The 21,004-nt window shown below is 48.3% G+C and overlaps 1 protein-coding gene across 4 annotated transcripts in view; it reads right to left on the bottom strand.

Moving 5' to 3' along the window:
* Positions 1-4,350: 4,350 nt before the first annotated feature.
* The window catches only part of UBE3C (ubiquitin protein ligase E3C), a 122,853-nt gene continuing 106,199 nt past the window's right edge, over positions 4,351-21,004 (bottom strand). For 2 of the 4 annotated variants that reach the window (XM_002715019.6, XM_070077217.2), the window contains 4 exons: positions 18,672-18,860; positions 18,520-18,586; positions 11,921-12,051; positions 4,351-6,089 (listed from right to left, as the gene is read on the bottom strand). In XM_002715019.6, the coding sequence (XP_002715065.1) occupies positions 5,919-6,089; positions 11,921-12,051; positions 18,520-18,586; positions 18,672-18,860 (558 nt within the window). In that variant the 3' untranslated portion in view covers positions 4,351-5,918. The remainder of the gene's footprint in view (positions 6,090-11,920; positions 12,052-18,519; positions 18,587-18,671; positions 18,861-21,004) is intronic. The other 2 variants (XR_016236940.1, XM_017345649.4) reach the window with 2 other exon arrangements.

The following is a 21,004-nucleotide window of genomic DNA, read 5'->3' on the forward strand; positions in this document are numbered from 1 at the left end:
GATGGCCCAAGTGCTTGGGCCCTGCACCCCATGGGAGACCAGGAGAAGCACCTGGCTCCTGGCTTCGGATCAGCGCGGTGCGCCGGCCGCAGTGCGCTGGCCGCGGCGGCCATTGGAGGGTGAACCAACGGCAAAAGGAAGACCTTTCTCTCTGTCTCTCTCTCTATCCACTCTGCCTGTCAAAAAACAAAAACAAAAAAAAAAATTGTTTGGAAGGCAGAGACAGAGGGAGAGAGAGATATCTGCTGGTTCCTTTCCCCAGATGGCCACAAATGGCCAGGGCTGGGTCAGGCTGAAGCCAGGAGCTCCATCCGGGTCTCCCAGGTGGGTGGCAGGGGCCCAGGCACCTGACCATCACCAGCTGCCGCCCAGGCCCATTCGCAGGGAGCTGAGGCAGAAGGACTCCAGCCAGGCACTGGGAAATGGGCTGTGGGTGTCCCAGCAGGCGTCTTCCTGGGGTGGCAGACAGTGCTCGTCCTGGATTTTTTTTTTAAATTAGCTGCATTTAACCACATCACGTTTTCAGTACACTCACAAGCCTGTGCAGCCATCACCAGTAGGGGAGTCCGTCTGGCTGCTGTGGACAGCACTGCTGTGACCGCTCGTGCACAAGTTCTCGCGTGGACGCAGAAGCCCGATTGCCAGATCCTCTGTAGCCAGGGGTAGTGTTATTAAGAGGCTTGCTTTACAGTCCTGCCGTTTTAATAGACACCTTGTGACCAGGAGACCCAAGAAGGATAGGCCTGCTGATCTTGAGCTCACACGGGGATTTCTAGACAGGTCGCCGGCTCGCGCAGTCTTTGCAACCCTGACCATCAGCCTTTCACCCGTGCAGCCGGCTTACCACGCCTGACCACTAGGTGGAGCCTGTTCACCGTGGACCACAATGCACTTGGCCGCGGTTAGGGAGGCGGGAGCCCGGCGGGAGGGGGCGAGCGAGGGTCGCTGCTCAGAGCGCTGGCCGCTCTCCGTCCCCGTTCTCTGCAGGCCGGAAGGGGCGGGTAAACTGTCGCAGCCTCTGACCGCCACTCTGGGACTGTGTGTAGGGGCCCACTTGAACTGTCCTGGTTAGCAAAGCAGAGCAGATTTTTTTTGCAACCAATCTTTATTGAGCACCTGCTGTATGCGAGGCATTATTCTAGGTGCCTGGCACACAGCAATGCACTGAACAAAATGCTTATCTAATGACACACTCTAGTGGTGGTGGGGGTGGCGAGAAATAAGAAGTCAAATACACGGGTTATCTGCTCTGTGTGCATTAAATAGGGGCAGCTGTGGCACAAAGGGTTAAGCCACAGCCTGCAGTGTCCCGGCTGCTCCACTTTCCATCCAGACCCCTGCTAATGTGCCTGGGAAAGCAGCGGCCCAAGTGCTTGGATCCCTGCACCCATGTGGGAGACCCTGACCCTGATGGAACTCCAGGCTTCCAGCTTTGGCGTGGCTCAGCCCTGGCCATTGCAGCTATTTGTGGAGTAACCAGCAGATGGAAGATTCTCTCTGCCTTTCACTTTTTAAAAGATTTATTTATTTATTTACTGGAAAGGAAGAGTTACAGAGAGGGAGAGAGAGAGAGGTCTTCCATCTGCTGGTTCACTCCCCAAATGGCTGCAACAGCCGGAGCTGTGCCTATCTGAAACCAGGAGCCAGGAGCTTCTTCCTGGTCTCCCATGCGGGTGCAGGGGCCCAAGGACTTGGGCCATCCTCCACTGTTTTCCCAGGCCATCGGCAGAGAGCTGGATCAGAAGTGGGGCAGTCGGGTCTCAAACCAGTGCCTGTATGGGATTCTGGCACTGCAGGTAGTGGCTTTACCTTCTACGCCACAGTGCTGGTCCCCACTTTTTTTTCCTTTAAAGATTTATTTATTTATTTGAACAGCAGAGTTACAGAAGAGAGAAGCAAAGAGACAAAGAGAAATCTCCCATCTGCTGGTTCACTCCCCAAATGGCTGCAACAGCAGGGCTGGGCCAGGCAAAAGCCAGGAGGCAGGAGCTTCTTCCAGGTCTCCCATGCGGGTGCAGGGGCTCAAGCACTTGGGCCATCCTCCTCTGCTTTCCCAGGTGCATTAACAGGAAGCTGGATTGGAAGTGGGGCAGCCTGGTCTCGAACTGGCAACCATATGGGATGCTGGCGCTGCTGGCAGCTGCCTCACCCACTAAGCCATAACACCAGCCCAACTCTGCCTTTCAAAAAAATGAACCTTAAACATTAATTAAATAAGGGAAGACGGATGTGCTGGGCACAGAAGTTGCAGCTTTTCACAGGGTGGAGGGTAAGATGATGTGCCTTAAAGAATCCGGAGTCTGGGGCCGGCGCCGTGGCTCACTTGGTTAATCCTCCTGCAGCCTCGGCATCCCATATGGGCGCCGGGTTCTAGTCCTGGTTGCCCCTCTTCCAGGCCAGCTCTCTGCTGTGGCCCGGGAGGGCAGTGGAGGATGGCCCAGGTGCTTGGGCCCTGCACCCACGTGGGAGACCAGGAGGAAGCACCTGGCTCCTGGCTTTGGATCAGATTGGCACAGCGCCGGCTGTAGCAGCCATTTGGGGAGTGAACCAACGGAGGGAAGACCTTTGTCTCTGTCTACAACTCTACCTGTCAAAAAAAAAAAAAAAAGAAAAAAGAAAAAGAAAAAAGAATGCTGAGTCTGGAAATCCAAGACGATGGCTCGGGACAGGGAGGTGGCAGAGAAAAGTGGCACGAAGCCATCAGCTTAGCAGGCTGTGATGGGGGCTGAGGGAGCAATGGCACGCATGGCCCAGGCCCGAGCTTCGGGCAGCACAGCCTCTGGAATGAGTCCGGATCGGGGGTCAGGTGCATGCTGGAAGCGGCAGCACCCTCCTGCCCAGCCTCCAGGGGGCGCTGGCTGGCACGCTCGCAGCTGAGGTGACCAGCACAGGAGCTGAGAGTGTTCGCACACTGGAAACGGATTCTGGCTGCTTAGGTAGGGACACCCTGCAAGTCTTAGAACCGAAAATGCAATTTTGAGATTATCCAGTTATTTCCCAAAAATCACCCGGGAAGGATTCCCTGGGGGCAGGTGTGCAGCACCCTTGGGGTGCCTTCCTTCCACACTGGAATGTCTGGTGTGAGTCTGGCTCCCCTGCTTCCAACCCAGCTTCCTGCGAATGCACACACGGGGACGCGGCGGATTGGGTCCCTGCCACCCGTGAGGGAGGTATGGATTGAGTTCTCAGCTCCTGGCTTTGGGATTGGCCCAGCCCTGGCTGTTGCAGGCATTTGGGGAGAGAACCAGTGGACGGCAGATCTTTGTTCTAAAAAACAAAACAAAACAAAACAAAACAAGCAAAAAAAAATCAGGCTTATGAACCGCCACCCCCAGCGACTCAATCACTTTTAGCGGTTTGGGAAACATGGACCCCTAGCAGCTGGGACTAAGCTGCCTGTAGCACTGGCATTCAATATGGGTGCTGGTTGGAGTCCTGGCTGCTCCACTTCCCATCCAGCTCCCTGCTAATGGTCCTGGGAAAGCAGCAGAGGATGGCCCAAGTGCTTGGGTCCCTGCACCCACATGGGAGACCCAGAAGAAGCTCCTGGCTCCTGGTTTCAGATAGGCCCAGCTCCAGCCATTGCGGCCATTTGGGGAGTGAACCAGCGGATGGAAGACCTCTCTCTCCCAAACCCTGTCTTCTGAATAAAGAAAATGTCTCGCCTCTGCTTCTGCTCCAGCCTCCTGCTAATGCACACCCAGAGGCAGCAGGTGATGGCCCAAGTACTTGGGCCCCTGCCACCCACATGGGAGACCCAGATGGAGTTCCTGGCGCCTGGCTCCAGTGGGGCCCAGCCTGGGCTGTTGTGGGCATTTGGGGAGTGAACCTAGCAGATGGAGTATCTCTGTTTCTTTGCCTTTCAAATAAAAAAATAAACAAACTCACACATAGAGTGATTGTGCTCAGGGGCGGGGGTTAAGAAGCCGTCTGGGATGCCCACACCCCCTTTCTAGGCTCCCTCAGAGGCAGCCAAGCGATGGCGCCGGCAGGCAGTTGGGTCCAGACGGGCCCACTGGGGAGTAAACCACCAGACAACGATCTCTCCATCTATGTGCCTTTCAAATAGAATTTTTTAAAAAGTTCATTTTCCTTCTCAGTCCAGCAGGGGAGCTGGCTGCTGGTGTCCATGATCGTGCTGGCCTCGCAGCCAGCGGTCCCAGAGACTGTGCTGCAGGTGTGCGGGAAGGGCCTTGGGCCAGGCCAGCCGCACTCTCCTCCCAGGGGACAGCCCATCTGGAGTCGCTCACCACGCCGTGGGCCACGTTAACTAAGGACATCCGAACACCAGGGCGCACCAGAGCTGAGCGGAACGTAACTCATCACAAGGATTCGGGGGAGGACTCAAAACAAGCTCGGGAAAACACTTTAATGCCAATATTCAGCCATGAAAACATACAAACAAATAAATAGGCTCAGACTAGCTGAGGAAATCCACAAGGAAGTAGAACTGCCAATTTCTCCTTAGTCTCAGATAGTCCATTTCCAAAATACTGATGATAAAAATATACAAATTAACTACTAAGAAGATATAGAACATTCAACATAAATGACCTCAAATAAAATAAAACCAAGGACAAACCCTAATTCTTTTATTTCTGTATATCAAGACTACAAATAGCATTTAAACACTTAATTTATTATTCAAATTAAGAAATTATACATTTTGTTTTGATAATGGTCACTGTCTTAAAAGTGTCATTCCTTTCCCCACATTTAAAAGTATATTGCTAATTCTGGTTGATCAACTACAACAGCCCGCGAGCCTCCGGTGACGGTGGAACACCAGACACAGACGAGATGAGTGAGGATTCCGTGTCAGCAAGGGTCACTCTGCTTCCACCACGGGCGCCCGGCATCGCCTCCTGTCTGCAAAGACTCGAGTCACCCAGCAACAAGGCCGGTCCCGATAAAGTGCCTGATCAGAACGAGCGTTCCTCCTCCCTGGATGTGTCGGGCTGTCCCGTCCTCGTGTCAAAGCAGCACCACGCAGCCGGGAGACTCACCCCCAGATAACCAGGAAGCCTGGCCGGTGCCATCCAGGCAGGGGCAGCGCGTGGGGGTCACACAAAGACCTGGCCACGGCAGGCGTCAGGGACAAACACGCAGCCCGCGACTTTGGTTCAAACGGCTTTAATAGATGCTACAGTGTCTCCTCCCCCGGGTCGTCCTTTATTGTAGGTAACACGTACGCCGCAGCAGCTGCAGACCCTCCACCTGCCCCGAAGGCTCTCCAGGCACAAAGCAGAGGCAGAGGCAGACAGAGCAACGGATGGAGCCCCGCTCACGTCCACACACGCAACAGCCACCATCATGATGAAGACAGGCATGCTCGTCCCGGGAGGGAGACATGGCTTAAAAAGCACAGGAAAGATTACCACTGTCATCAGTCTTCCAATCCTAACCACTGTGGGAAAAGGCCGCAGGGGAAATGCCTCCAAAGTTACCAATTAGGCTTGTAAACAACCACGTGAGAAGCCGTGGCCCCTGGAAGCGAGGCTGCGGCCTCTCAGACCCTGTCTCCCTGCAGAGCGCGGAGCCCGGGCCGACCCAGCGAGCAGTGAGCTGCGGCTCAGGACCGGCTCTCGCCGGATCAGCAAAGCCACAGCTTCGTCTTTGGTTAATTCCACTGAGTTGCCACTACTCTACAAACTGTGCTCTTCTTGGCAAAACCGCTAACTTAGCCACATGGCACATAATATTTGTTAGTTGTATTTGGAAAGCAATGTCCACCTAAGTAAGGGACCACACGGACATAAAAATCATTTGGAAAATGGAGGGAGGGAAGAACGCCGGGAAGGAGGAGGAGGCGTGGAGAGCCTCGGCAGCCAGCCTGAGCGGCCTCACGGGTCCGGGTCTGGGTCTGGGGTGCACGGTGTCTCCGCGGAGGGTCGGAGCCGGCTCCAGCTCAGCTCAGCTCAGCTCAGCTCGAAGCCAGCAGCACATTCGATAGCGTAGAGAAGCTTACTCCGCAGAAGTGTCTCATCATAAAACTCAGGCAGCTTCAGTAGGTTCATGCAGGTGCTGGCCGTGGGGAGCCGCTCCAGGTCAGAGCCTCCGTTGTGAATGCAGAAGGCGGGGTACAGCTCCTGAAACACAGCGCGCACACGGGACACGACTTTACCAACACAAGATCTGCTTGCTTCAGCCAGTGACCGCTGCTGTGGTCACGGCTCCCCCAGGGCACATCGGCTCCTCTTCAGCACCCGATGACCTCGCCTGAGCAGAGCCAGCAGCACACACTGTGCCTCGCCCATAACCAAGGGATCCAGGGGAGCACCGTCAGTGGCTGGGCCCTCTAGAGGTCTTGCTCAGCACAAAGGAGAGCTGGCAGAGTCGTAGAGAGAAGGAGAGACAGAGAACTGTCTTCCACCCACTGACTAATCCCCGGTTGGCCACAATTGCCAGAGCTGGGCTGATGCAAAGCCACTGGGTCTCCCACTTGGGTACGGGGCCCAAGCACCTGGGCCATCTCCCACTGCCTTCTAACACTGGAGCAGAGAGCTGGATCAGAAGAGGAACAGCCAGGACTTGAACTGGCACCCATATTGGATGCTGGCTCTGCAGGCGGCGGCTTTAACCACTCTGGCATAGTGCTGACTCCAATGTATGGTATATTTTTTAAGGTACTATATTGCAGACACCCAGCTACCCTTCCCATGAGTGACCATTCTACAGTACCCTTACACAGAGATTAAATGTGCACAGACAAGAAAATAGTAGGCTATGCATGGATCTCAAAGATTACATGTCTTTTAATTCCATTTTCCATACATTTTTGATGCGCTCTTATATGTTCTCCTTCCACTATTGTTTAGAAACAAGCCCGCATAGAAATATTAGAACAGGAAGCAAAGGCAAAGCAGAAGTAACACTGCGTTTATTCAGATTCTAGTACCTGAGGGCGACGGTAAACTACAATGAAAGCATCATATTTCTGAAGCAGAAAAGGATCCCTCGGCAGGGCCCGTGAGCTGGCAGAGCCACTGGGAAAATGGGAAGCTGGGAATACATTCTGCAGTTAAATGCTACATTTTAATGTTTTTTTTCATCATGCTAATTGAATTTCCTGCTTGGAGTCTTAAAAGTGAAAAAATGAAGTTCTTTATTTAAATTTGAGTCAAGGGCACCATTTTGTGCATAATTAAATACAGTACAATGGGAATTTGCATTAATTCACAGTGAGGAAAACCATCCATTTATTATCCGGCCTGATGGTAACTTAACAATTTTCTACAGCACTTTAATGATTTTTTTGTCTGTAACAATCACATTTATTAAACATATTAAACTTTAATTAGCTTTAGCAGATGTTATTCTGCAGTCGTCTGGCACGAAGCAGTCCACCACTTTCCTGTTACTTGCCCGCCTCTGCGATGGACAGCAGAGTCTCCACTGAAACACGCTGCCCTCTTAGAGGGCTGAAGTAATGCGAGCCCTTCCCCAGGCATAACGAGCTGCCTGAAAGTCTCCACACAGCGGGGAGTTTCCAGATCTGATGTCTAACCTATGACAACTGCGAAAGCATTTATTATGGAAAACTCTTAATTACATTTCACACTTGTGTGTTAGATCATTAAAAAAAAAATCCACAACAGGAGGATGGCCTTGGGGCTTCCGGAAGTATTTTTCATGGTATCCTAGCCCGGTTAGGACTGCACAGGGATCGTTACCGGGGGTGACAGAACTGGCACTGTTGCTCCATGCGCGGTTTAACGCTCCTGCGGGCCCTCCCGGCCTCGCTCTAAGCACGGAGCACTCGGGCAGCGGGGCGGCCGACGCCGAGCCAGGCGGGGCCGGCGGGGCCCAGCGGCTCTCAGGGCCTCCTGACTGCCTTGCCCGCTGGCTGCTCGCCGCCTGTCAGAATGTCTAGGACCTGCTCCTACAGGATTCCTGACCTTAACTAAGGAGCCTGGAGCGGACAAAAGTCTCTGGGCCTACTACTGTTTTGACAGGAGCTTCCTTTCCTGACACCACATGCTCACTCTGTTTGACCGCTAGGTGCAGTGTGGTTTTGAAACACAGATACTAGAAGCCCTGTCTCTCCTAGTGTTCAGGACAACATCACCCAGAGGCACTGAGATCTGAATGCATAAGCATTTGCTTCCTTTGTGACTTCATAGGGTCAGATGGTGCAACTCCTTACCCGCACCACCTGCACTCCTGAATTCAGGAGGCAACCACAAGACCCCAGGCGTCCCTGCCGGCTGAGAGGCACGCTTCGTTGAGCTGTGCCTGGTTTTCACTGGACGCTGGGGGCTGACTGTCGCACCCGGTCGTGCGGGCTGGGGCCAGCACAGCGCGTGAAGCATCTGTACTGCAGCACAGATTCGGTCCCAGCTGCCGCCTGCTTCCGACCCACTTCCTGCCTGAGCCCAGGAAGGCAGTGGGGGACGGCCCTGGTGGTCGCTGCCACTCAAAGAGGAGTCCTGCAGGGGCGGAGCTCCCGGCTCCCGCCTCGTCCAGCCTTGTCCAGCCTTGCTGTTGCAGTCATTTGGGGAGTGAAGCAGCAGATGAAAGAGCTCTCTGTGTGTCTCTGACACTGAGCCTTTCAAATAAACAAGTATTTCTTATTTTTAAATTTATTTTTAAAAATTTATTTGACAGGTAGAGTTACAGACAGTGAGAGGGAGAGACAGAGAGAAAGGTCTTCCTTCCATTGGTTCACCCCCTAAATGGCCGCTATGGCCGGCACACTGCGTGGATCTGAAGCCAGGAGCCAGGTGCTTTCTCTTGGTCTCCCATGGGGTGCAGGGCCCAAGCACTTGGGCCATCCTCCACTGCACTCCCGGGCCACAGCAGAGAGCTAGGCTCACACTGAAAGCTGGGCACCATGGCAAGAAGTTAACAGTGGGGGAGACTGGACACTGTACTATCTTCACACCTTTTCTGTAAACCTGAAACTATTTTAAAATTTAAAAGTTTATCTTTTTTAAGATTTATTATTTATTTGAAAGGTAGAATTACAGAGGGAGAGGAAGGGAGAGACACTGAGACAGACACACAAAGAGACAGCTGGTTCACTCCCCAGATGGCCACAACAGTCAGGGCTGGGCCAGGCCAAAGCCAGGAGCCAGGAGCTTCACCCAGGCCCCTGATGTGGGTAGCAGGGGCCCAAGCACTTGGACCATCTTCTGCTGCTTTCCCAGGCATATTAGCAGGGAGCTGGATGGGAAGTGGAGCATCTAGGACTCGAACCGGCCCCCATATAGGTTCTGGTACTGTAGGCAGTGGCTTTACCCGCCGCAACACAGCGGGGGCCCTGGTTCTTGTAACAGGTAAGGCTTTGCTCACTTTTATTCAGTTATTTACTTGCTTATTTGATAGACAGAGGCGGGGGGAGGGGAAAAAATGTGTGTGTCCCCATGTGCTGGTTCATTCTTCCCAGTGTCTGCGATGGCTGGGGTGGGGCTAGGCTCACACTCAGTCCAGCTTTCCCGCACGAGTGGGCGGGACCCTGCTGCCTCCCAGGGTCTGACTGGCGGGAAGCTGGAGTGCGGAGCAGGACCTCTACTGTGGGATGTGGGGGTCCCAACTGGTGTTGCAGTCGCTAATGTCCACCCTCATTTTTATGCTTCTCTTTCATGATCCTTTTTTTTGGGTTCTATTTCTGGTAAATAAAGTTGGTTTTGTTTGTCCGGGGTTATTTTCTTCTCCAGTAATCTGGAAGCAGAAAAGTGATTTCAGTTCTGCTAACAGCACTGACTAACGTTAGTCACTAACAGGTTTGTATTAGTCACTGCTTCCAGACCACAGCGAGCTGGCCATTCACCTCCTAAGAAAAGCGAGCTCGCTGCACGGGGCTCCGCCTCTCCCACTGCTCTGGTTCTGTGGGTGCTCACTGGGATGCTATATTAACCTACCAAGTCCATGTTTATGCTTAAAAATTTTTCAGTTTGCCAGCGCCGTGGCTCACTAGGCTAATCCTCCGCCTTGCGGCGCCAGCACACCGGGTTCCAGTCCCGGTCAGGGCACCAGATTCTGTCCCGGTTGCCCCTCTTCCAGGCCAGCTCTCTGCTGTGGCCAGGGAGTGCAGTGGAGGATGGCCCAAGTGCTTGGGCCCTGCACCCCATGGAAGACCAGGGTAAGTACCTGGCTCCTGCCTTCGGATCAGCGCGGTGCGCCGGCCGCAGCGTGCTGGCTGCGGCAGCCATTGGAGGGTGAACCAATGGCAAAGGAAGACCTTTCTCTCTGTCTCTCTCTCTCACTGTCCACTCTGCCTGTCAAAAAAAAAAATTTTTTTTTTCAGTTCATTTTTATTATTTGAAAGGAGAGGGAGAGGAGCTGGCGCTGTGGCAGAGCAGGTAAAGCACCCGACGTGTGCCCCAGCTCATGTCTCAGCTGCTCCGCTTCAGATCCAGCTCCCAGCTAATGCTCCTGGGAAAGCAGTGGAACACGGCCTGAGTCTTTGGGCCGCTGCACCCACACGGGAGACCCGGATAAAGCTCGTGGACCCTGGCCTCTGCTTGGCCCTACCATGGCTGTTGTGGCCATTTGCGAAGTGAATCAGAAGATGAAAGATTTTTCTTTTACTAACTTTATCAGATAAATAAAATAAATCTTCAAAAAAATAAAAATAAAAAAGCTCTGTCCTACCCTTGCAAATCTCCTGTATGTGTAATTTTTCAGGGGCAAGCGTTAGGACACAGGGGTCAGCCTGTTTGTCGTTGCTTTGGGACGCCTGCACCCGTACTGAGAGCCCGAGAGTGCATCCTGCCTTTGCTACCCAAGCAACTTCCTGCGAATGTATTACGGAGGCAGCAGATGACATCCCAAGGCCCTGGGTTCCTGCCCCCTGGCCCAGCCCTAGCTGACATGGGTATCTGGGGAGTGAACCAGCAGATAGAACTCTTTCTCTCTAGTGTGCTTTCCAAATAAAGAAATAAGTACATGTGAAAAACACTGGGGGGGAGGCGTGGCGCTGCGGCACAGTAGGTCAAGCACTGGCATCCCAGATAGGACTGGTCCAAGTCCTGGTTGCTTCACTTCCAGTCCAGCTCTCTGCTGTGGCCTTGGAAGGAGGCAGAGGATGGCCCAAGTCCTCGACACCCTGCACCCATGTGGGAGACCTGGAAGAAGCTCCTGGCTCCTGCGGCCACTTAGAGAGTGAACCAGCAGATAGAATCCCTCTCTCTCTCTCTGTCTCTCCAACTCTACCTCTCGAATAAATAAATCAACCTTTAAAAATATTTAAGTAAAAAAAATAAAATTTCAGTTAGAAATACAAAATACTTCATGAAAATTTCTGATCAAAGGTTAATTGAAAGTGAATATTTACCCCTAAGTTTCATAAATGCCATATGAAATGCTTATCTAAGTAGATGTTGTTGTTTATTAAATAACCACTGTGTACACTTCTAAATATTAAAACTATTTAACTAATAATGAATATAGGAAATACCATTAAATTTTAATGGTTAAAAATCAAAAGCAAAATTGAATGGGGTCAATATGAATATTTAGAAGTGATACAAGATGACTAAACATAAAGGAAACAAATGTAAACAATCAAAACAAAAAAAATATTTCTGCTCTTACACATGATATCAATGCTTAAGGTTGTATTTTCTTCAGATCAGTAAGAAGAAGAGCCTAAGGTATGTGATGGATTCATGAGGCTGTGGATTGACTCTACAGACAGTCCACCCAAATGCAGGTTTCTTCAGAGGCCACCATAGCCATAATGTACAAGGGTGAGCACAATAACAATGCAGCATAAAATAAATCCAGGACTGGGATAGACACATAATAACTGGTCCCTAATTAATTAAAAAGTCTACCCAAAAATAAGAACACAATAAACAAACAATGTAATGATATACTATGACTATTTCCCTGAAAACGATTAATCGTATTCCACTCTCTACTGCCTGTGCTGGTTATAACTTGGTTTTTAAAGCAAATGGTATGAGCTGTGTACCTTAAATCCCAAGAGTGGGGGTCGAGAGCAGCTTGTTACAAACTTGAGCAACTTGCGCTTTTCTTCATCCGTGAAGCCTTCTACGACTCTCCAAAAGAGCTTAATGACAGGATGATCTGCAGAATAGCCTCCTGGACGAAACGAAGAAATCTATTAGTGACACAATTGCAGGAGCAGAGCTCTTCCGAAGGCGCTAGAGCAGCAAACGGGGAAGAGTGATTCACCTGTCGGGTGCAGGGGCGCTTGCCGCTGACCACCCCCCCTTCTTTGGAGATGACGGTGTGCGTACAGGGAGGGAGGGAGGAAGGGAGGGAAATTTCCGAAGGATCCAACAGACAAATGCTACAGTAAGGGACACTCTGAGGCTATCAGATGAACACTGGCAATAAAGGATACGGCAAAGAAGTCTGATTTTTGCAGTATGCTGGCGCTCAGAAATCAATCATTAGTGAGCAGACCCTACACAAGCACAGGATTCATACCTGGTCACACGCCCAAGGGATTTTTATGTTCAATAAGCCCACACATTTTGCCAATGTATGATCCTGATGTCTGCCTTAATCATCTCTCCTTCATATCACAGGGAACAGATCATGGCTACCAACCAACCCCAGCATATGATCAGACCACCGTTTTAAAATGTAATATCGGCTACTCACAGCTTTTAATCTAGTTAAGTGCTTCCTAAAACTAAAATAATTGCTATATATTGTTCCCTCATTGTTAATACACTACAGAAATAACATCAATAAAATATCTTAAGTGCATTAATCGGCACAAAAATGAATATGATAATATTTTAAACCTATTTACCGGAATAGCTAAGATCATTAAAGGTATAAGCTTTCAGTGCAGACAGGGTAATGCAAACAACGCCTGACAGCTTCTTGGCAAAGCAAACGTTAGACTGATTGCGTTTTCTGAAACTCACGACTTGATAGTGGGGACAATGTGACCTTAGGTATCATTTGCCTTTAGAGTAGAGTTCAAATTTAGAGAGCAATATAAATAAGCACAGAGAGGCACACACACACACAAATATACTTATATGTTAAGAAGGGATTTTCAGCAAATTTAGTCAATAGAATAGAAGGGCAGAGGCAGGATTTTTCTTCTTCTTTTGAAAACTGATTAATTAGAAAGGCCAAGTGGCAGAGAGGGAGAAACAGAGACACCAACGACAGAGAGTGATCTTCCATCCACTGGTTCATTCCTGTCCACAACAGCCAGGGCCAAGTCAGGTCACAGCTGGGAGCCAGGCACTCCGTCTGGGTCTCCCACATGCACGCCACGGACCCCAGTACTCGAGCCATTAGTTACTGCCTCCCAGGTGCACTAGGAGGAAGCTGGATTGGAAGCAGAGGCAGGGCTTGATCCCAGCCTGTGATGTGGGAGTCCCAGGTGGTGGCTTAACTCGCTGTGCTGCAAGATCCATCCACCCCCTGCCTTTTTTTAAAATTATGGTTAACTAGGGAACATAAAATGCACCATTCAAACCATTTTAAAGTATATAACCCAGTGATGTTAATTGCATTTACACTGCTGTGCGACCACTACTATAGATTACCAAGCAGACTTTACCTAGAAAGAATCTCTGTAATCATTAGGGAATAAGTCCCCATTCCTCCTCTCCCCAGCTCCCCGTAATCTAATCTACTTTGTCTATTTGAGGTACTTCATATAAGGTGAATCATCTAGTATTTGTCCTTTTATGTCTGGCTCCTTTTATTTAGCATGCTTTCAACATTCACCATGTTGTAACATGTAACTCCTTCCCTTTCAATACTGCAATTTACATCTATGGACAATTCTTCATTGTCAATAGCCAATAGCGCATAAGGCTGCTACAAATAATAATGCTACGATGGGTGTTCAATATGGGTGTCTGCTTTCACTTTCCCTGGGTGCTGAGGAGTAGAACTGCTGGATGATAGGGCGATTCTATGCCCCGCTTTCTGAGGAAACATCAAACGGTTTCCCATGGCAGCTATACTTTCAAACACCTACCAGCACTGAGCAGTCGTCTCACTTTCTCTACCTTTCCCCAACACTTGGATTTTCTGGTATTGTGTTAATTTGTTTAATAGCAGCTATCTGGAACAGCGTCTGAGTTGCTGGGACCCCATTTCTGGAGTGCCTGGGTTCAATGCTCGGCTCCGGTTCTTGACTCCAGCTCCCTGCGGCTGCAGACCCTGGGAGGCTGCAGTGATGGCTTGAGTAACTGCGTTCCTGCCGCCCACACAGATCTGGATTGAGTTCCCGGCTCCTGGCTTTGGCCCCAGGCCAGTCCCAGCCACGGTGGGTATTTGGCAATTGAATTACTGGCTGGAAGCTCTCTGTCTCTCAAATAAATAGTAACTATCTTTAATAAGTGCACATTGAGATTCAGTGTGGTTTTGATTTGCATTTCCCTGACAGTGATGTTGAACATCTTTCCGCGCTGGCTGCTTGTATATCTTCTTTGGAAAAATGTATATTTAAGTCCTTCCCCCATTTTTAAATCAGGTTCTTTTTTAAATTGTTAAGCTGTAAGAGTTCTTTATATATTCTGGGTAATAGATAATCACTAATTAGATAAGTGATTTGCAAATATTTTCTCCTATTCTGTAGGTTGCCTGTGGTCCTAGCACATTCTAAATCTTTTAAAAAGAGGCCAGGGTCCACGAGCTTTATCCGGGTCTCCCGTGTGGGTGCAGCGGCCCAAAGACTCAGGCCGTGTTCCACTGCTTTCCCAGGAGCATTAGCTGGGAGCTGGATCTGAAGCGGAGCAGCTGAGACATGAGCTGGGGCACACGTCGGGTGCTTTACCTGCTCTGCCACAGCGCCAGCTCCTCTCCCTCTCCTTTCAAATAATAAAAATGAAATAAGAAGTTCACTCACTCTTCTGTGGATACTGTTCCAGTACTATTGAATTTGTCTTGGAAACTTTGTTGATAATCAGTTGACCATAAATAAACGGATTTTTTTGAACGCCCGATTATGTCTCTATTGATCAATATGCCTCGTCCTGTGCCAATCTCACACTGCTTTGATTACTTTCACAGTAAGGTTTATGTACGTTTTAAATCAGAGTGTGAGTCTTTCAACTTTGTTCTTTCACAAAATTGTTTTGGCTACTCTAGACCCTTTGTTCCTAAATAAATTTTAAAACGTTGTTGGTCAATTTGGAGAAAATTATTATTTTGATGATACTAAGTGCCCCTAACCATGAAAATGAATAGCTTCTTTATTATCTTTAGGTTTCTAATTTGTTTGTTTTGTTTTGCTTTTTGACAGGCAGAGTTAGACAGTGAGAGAGACAGAGAGAAAGGTCTTCCTTCCATTGGTTCACCCCTCAAATGGCCGCTATGGCTGGCGTGCTGCGCTGATCCAAAGCCAGGAGCCAGGTGCTTCTCCTGGTCTCCCATGGGGTGCAGGGCCCAAGCACTTGGGCCATCCTCCACTGCACTCCCGGGACACAGCAGAGAGCTGGACTGGAAGAGGGGCGACCGGGACAGAATCCGGCGCCCCAACAGGGACTAGAACCCGGGGTGCCGGCACCGCAAGATGGAGGATTAGCCTAGTGAGCCGTGGCGCCAGCCTGGATTTCTAATTTATGTCAGCAATGTTTTGCAATCTGGGTTACATCACCTGTGAAAAAAGCTTTATTCTTTCCACTTTTCATTTCTAAACTAAATGGTTTCCTTTATCCCGTCTTCTTTTACTTCTGATTGACTGACTGCCTTTTTGTACTGCCCAGAAATTCCACTACAAGGCTAAACAGAAATGGTAACAGTAACATCTACATCAGAAAATGTTTAGACTTTCATCACTTAGTGTGATGTTGAGCTTTGCCAACTGTCCTAAACCAGGATGAAATTCCTTTCTAATCCTGTGTTTGTTTTTGAGAGTTTTTATCCTGAGGGTATATGATACTTGGCTTGGATGCGCAAGACCTTCCAAGGGGCCGGCGCTGTGGTGCAGCAGGTTAATGCCCTGGCTTGCAGTGCTGACATCCCATGTGGGCACTGGTTTGAGACCCGGCTGCTCCACTTCCGATCCAGCTCTCTGCTAGGCCTGGGAAAGCAGTGGAAGATGGCCCAAGTCCTTCGGCCCCTGCACCCATGTGTGAGACTCGGAAGAAGCTCCTGGCTCCTGGCTCTGGATCGGCACGGTTCCGGCTGTTTGCGGCAAACTGGGGAGTGAACCAGCGGATGGAAGACATACCCCCCCACCCCCAAATCTTTCTCTCTTTCTGTGCCTCTCCTCTCCTTCCACAACACTTGGATATTTTTCCTCGTATCTACTGAAATGATCAGGTATGTAGGTTCTGTCCCTTTTACTATTAATATAGTATATCACATTAACAAGTTTTCAGATGTCAAATGATGCATGGTTTAATGGTGGGTTAAGCTGCTACTTGGGATGCCTGAATCACATACTGGAGTGCTGGTTCAAGTCCCAGCTACTCCACTTCTGATCCGCTGGCTGCCAATACACCTGCGAGGCAGTGAGTTGACAATACTTGGTGAGACCTGGTTTTCTACCACCCACACGGGAGACCTGATAGAGCTCCAGCCCCCTGGCTTGGTCTTGCAGCCCCTTGGAGAGTGAGCTAGCAAATGGAAGAGTCCTTCCTTCCATCCTTCATTCTGTCCTCCCTTGCCACTCTCAAAAAATTAACTAATAAAAAAAAATCCCTTTGAATTAATAATTTTTTATGCCATTGGATTCAGTTTGTTCAGAATATGTTGTTCAGAATTTTTGCATTGATGTTCATGAGGGTTTTTTTTTTTAAAGATTTATTTATTTATTTGAAAGTCAGAGTTACAGAGAGAAGGAGAGGCAGAGAGAGAGAAAGAGAGGGGTAGAGAGAGAGGTCTTCCATCTGCTGGTTCACTCCCCAATTGGCTGCAGTGGCCAGAGCTACGCCAATCTGAAGCCAGGAGCCAGGAGTTTCCTCTGGACCTCCCACGCGGGTGCAGGGGCCCAAGAACCTGGGCCATCTTCTACTGCTTTCCCAGGCCACAGCAGAGAGCTGGATCAGAAGTGGAGCAGCTGGGACTTGAACCAGTGCCCATATGGGATGCTGGCACTGTAGGCAGTGGCTTTACCCACTACACCACAGCACCTGCACCTCATGAGGGATATTAATAGTTAATTTTTCTTTGTGTTACTTTGTCTTTGATATCAGACTAATACTGACCTATGAGGAGAGGTCTGTTGATCTCACTTAGCCATACCTGGAAGTTCTATTCCACAATAGGTTTTATAGCTTAGACATTATTTCAAAAGAAATATATAGTCATCTAAGGTTCTGGAGCTGTGGCACGGGGGGTTAAATTGCCACCAGCAGCACCCGCATCCCAAATAAGTGCTGGTTCCAGTCCCAGCTGCTCCAGTTCCAACCCAGATCCCTGCTATTGCTCCTGGGAAAGTAGCACAAGATGGCCCAAGTCCTTGGGCCCCTGCACCCATGTCAGAGACCTGGATGAAGCTCCTGACTCCTGGCTTCAGCCTGGCCCAGTACCGTCTGTTGCAGCCAGTTGGGGAGTGAACCAGTGGATGGAGGATTTCTCTTTCTGTCTCTCCCTCGCTCTCTGTAATTCTACCTCTCAAACAAACAATATAAATCTAAAAAAAAAAAAAAAAAAAAACCCAAAAACCTGTTCATATGATGTAAGGTTAAATAAGTCATGACATATTTAACTTCACTTAATTGTAAAAAGAGTAACAGCTTCGAAACATTTTTATTACTGAGGCTAAACAAATTATAGAATATATATTATAAATTAGTTATAACCACAAACCACATGGAAATCTAGAAAAGATAGAATATGATTATGAAGAAAAATAACCCACAGTGGTCATTTTAGAAGATTGGAACTAAGGGTGACATTTTTTCTTTTCACTGTTTCCAAGTATTTAATTTGACTAAATGGAAAAACAAAACCAAAACCTTACAATGACAGAAAGATACCAATTCCAACTATTTCCAACTGAACATTCTCGTCAGAGCTGCAATTGTTTTTACACTGTACTGGGCACTAGTGTCAAACATCTTTCTGTGAACTTACTGGACATTTATATATCTTTTTGACAATGGTTGCCTCCTTTTTAACTGGGTTCCTCTATCACTATTATTGTTTTCAATGATTTCTGGATATAAGTTGTTAGACATAGGTATTCTGAATTTTTGTCATATCTGTGGTTTGTTTTTTCATTTTCTTGACGAGCAGAAAGTTTTAAGTTTGGTCAAACAGTAAAAATTGGGATGAGGTTCAACTGTTCAACTTTTTCTTCTGTTATTAGTGCCTTTTTCTTTCAATAAATTTTGCTTCTTTGCTCAACTTTACCTATGCCTCCTCCTTAAATTCGTTCACACATGGTGATACAATGTAGTCTGGATCAAACCTAGCCTGAGGCCTCCCCCCACAACATAAGGATTGGGGCAGATGGGAATACGATTAGGAAAAGGACTTTTCAGTGTACACTGCATTGTATATTCTGCTTTTTGAACCATGTAAAATACCTACGCAAAAAAAATCACATTAAAAGTTGCCATGGAAATATGGTCACTGTAACACGCTCAGGAAAAAGAACTAGGAATGACAACATACCTGAATAATTTGTAAAGGATTTCAGGTCCTCTAGACTTATAGGAACTTGTGCACCAGATATTAACACCTGGGGAAAGAAAGTTCAAGTTATAGAATCTGAGGTAGATCTCAAGAAAGCACTTTCCTTCACTGAGCAGTGGAACCTCCAGAACCTGAATTTCCTGCTGATCAAACATGCGGAGCCACTCCAGGCTGACAACGTTGGCCAGGCCCTGCCGGAAGGCCAGGCAGTGCGGGCGGATCTGCTTGTTCAGCCGGTAGTCGGCCACGAGGTGGATGTAGGCGATCCGGTTGGCACTGGTGACGGGGATATCCTTCCCACCAAACTTCAGTTCCACCACCTGTGAGTGCAAACAGAAGGATCTCAAAGTTCTCCAGATCTGATGACAGGAATCTAAATGAGAGCCGATCAAAATGATCAAGTAGAGGTGACCTCAACAGCAGACCCAGGTAAGGGAGGAATTCACTAATTTCCTATCAAACAAGCCTCTACCCACCCTAGAAACTTGTTTGATAACCTTGTCCAACTCCCCTTTTCCTTTAAATTTCTCTTGCCCACCTGAAAATTGGGAGGATCGTATTTGGGACTGCAAGGTCTGCCTTCCTCAGGGTGGCCACCTGAACGAACCCACTGTTTCCTCGCAGGTGTTTTGACTGTGCAGAGCCTGGCAGCCAGGCCCTACTTGAGACAGAAGCCAGCCTCCAGTCTGTTTCCTTCAGCCCAATGTGTCCTTGCCTAGCCTCTACCAAAGGGAATTCACTACCGTGAGAGAGTAATACTGCTCGCCAGAAAAGCTTCTAATCACAAGACACAAGAAGTCATTTGCTTCTGCCATAAACAAAACCTTGTTGGCCAGTATTGTCCAGAGGGGTTTGTTTAGGCAAATTCCAGGTCCATGCAGGGAAATTAGAAGTCTGGGACAGAAGGTAACACGTAACCCTCCAACAACCGGAGCACCCCTGCCCATCTTAAATTCCCTAAAGGGCATGGCATCACTGACCCATCAAAGGACATGAGCTCAGAGCGCAGTACCTCTGAGCCCCAGTTTCAGTCTGCAAGAACCTTAGCTCCTGCCAGGCTCCTTGCACTGCACTCCGCAGTAAATTCCTACTTTCTTGAGAAATTATCACCTGAACGTTAGTGACTGGCTTTCTGCACAGATCTGGGGATTCTACAGCAACCCCTCCAACTAGTTTAGGGGGGGGTCGCTCAGCAATAATTTTATCAGATAACAATTAAAATGAATACTTCTGCTTGAACATTAAGCAGCCATATATTTATATCTCCAAAATGCTATTAAAGTACTCTTTAGTTATGATTTAAAAGGTTATAATAATTACATATAATTTCATATATATATATATGAACAGAGTAATTAAGAACTTTTTAAAAGATATTTATTTATTTGTTTGAAAGGCAGAGTTACAGAGAGGCAGAGGGCGAGGCCAGAGAGAGAGAGAGAGAGAGAGAGAGAGAGGTCTTCCATCCGCTGGTTCACTCCCCAGTTGGCCACAACGGCCAGAGCTGTGCTGATCTGAAGCCAGGAGCCAGGAGGTTCTTCTGGGGCTCCCACATGTGGGAGATGGAATTCCAGGTTCCTGGCTACTGCCTGGCTTAGCCCCACTGTTATAACCACTTGTGGAGTGAACCAAGTGGATGGAAGATCTGTCTCTCCTTCTCTCGCTGTAACTGCCTTTCAAATAAATATGTAAATCTTTAAAAAAGGAATACACCCAGATAAATGTAACAAAGACATTGCAGCATGACCATATTAATAAGGAAACTATGGCAAGATGACACTAACAGGACAAATGAAGTGGGTGGGAAACTTTTGGAAGGAAAAACAGAAATTTTTAGATAGTAGATTATGAGAAAACTATCAGTGGCCCCCCGTTCTGTGACATTCTTTTTGAGCTTTAGTCCTCTTGTAGTTTTTGTATTCTGAAAATGACAAGCCAGTACCTCACCCCAAGTAATAGCATTTACACCACAATTTTCCACCACTTTACAGAGAAGTCATTTCAGTATGTGCTGAAGAGCCTCACTTAAAACATTCAAATCTGATGACTATATGGCAGAGTAGTTTGCTGGTTGGTTCTCCTTTTATAAAAGTTATATAACTTTATACTCGAGTATGAAACTGTGATCAGATTTGCCTCTTTTAATGTTTCCCATTTAAATAATGATTCAATTATTCTTACTAATTCACTTTCTGAGTTTCAGAATCATCAAGTCTAAGAATGGGCTTTCAAATCCATTGTCTTCATTCTGATTAAAGGTTGTGTTCATTACTTTAATTCCTCTGCTTGTACTCAGCTGACAGTCCATCTGTTAACCAGGCCTCCTGAGGCTGGTTATTATATTTCAATATATAAAACACCACTCCCTTCCTTTAAATGGATTAAAGGCAGGTAATAAATGATGATGTACTTGTGTGATTTAGAAGACAAAGGACCAGTGATCAGTAAAAGGAACTTTCAAAGC

This window comes from Oryctolagus cuniculus, chromosome 7 (assembly GCF_051225735.1).
Source record: "Oryctolagus cuniculus isolate XC-2025 breed Fujian yellow rabbit chromosome 7, ASM5122573v1, whole genome shotgun sequence".
NCBI lineage: Eukaryota > Metazoa > Chordata > Mammalia > Lagomorpha > Leporidae > Oryctolagus > Oryctolagus cuniculus.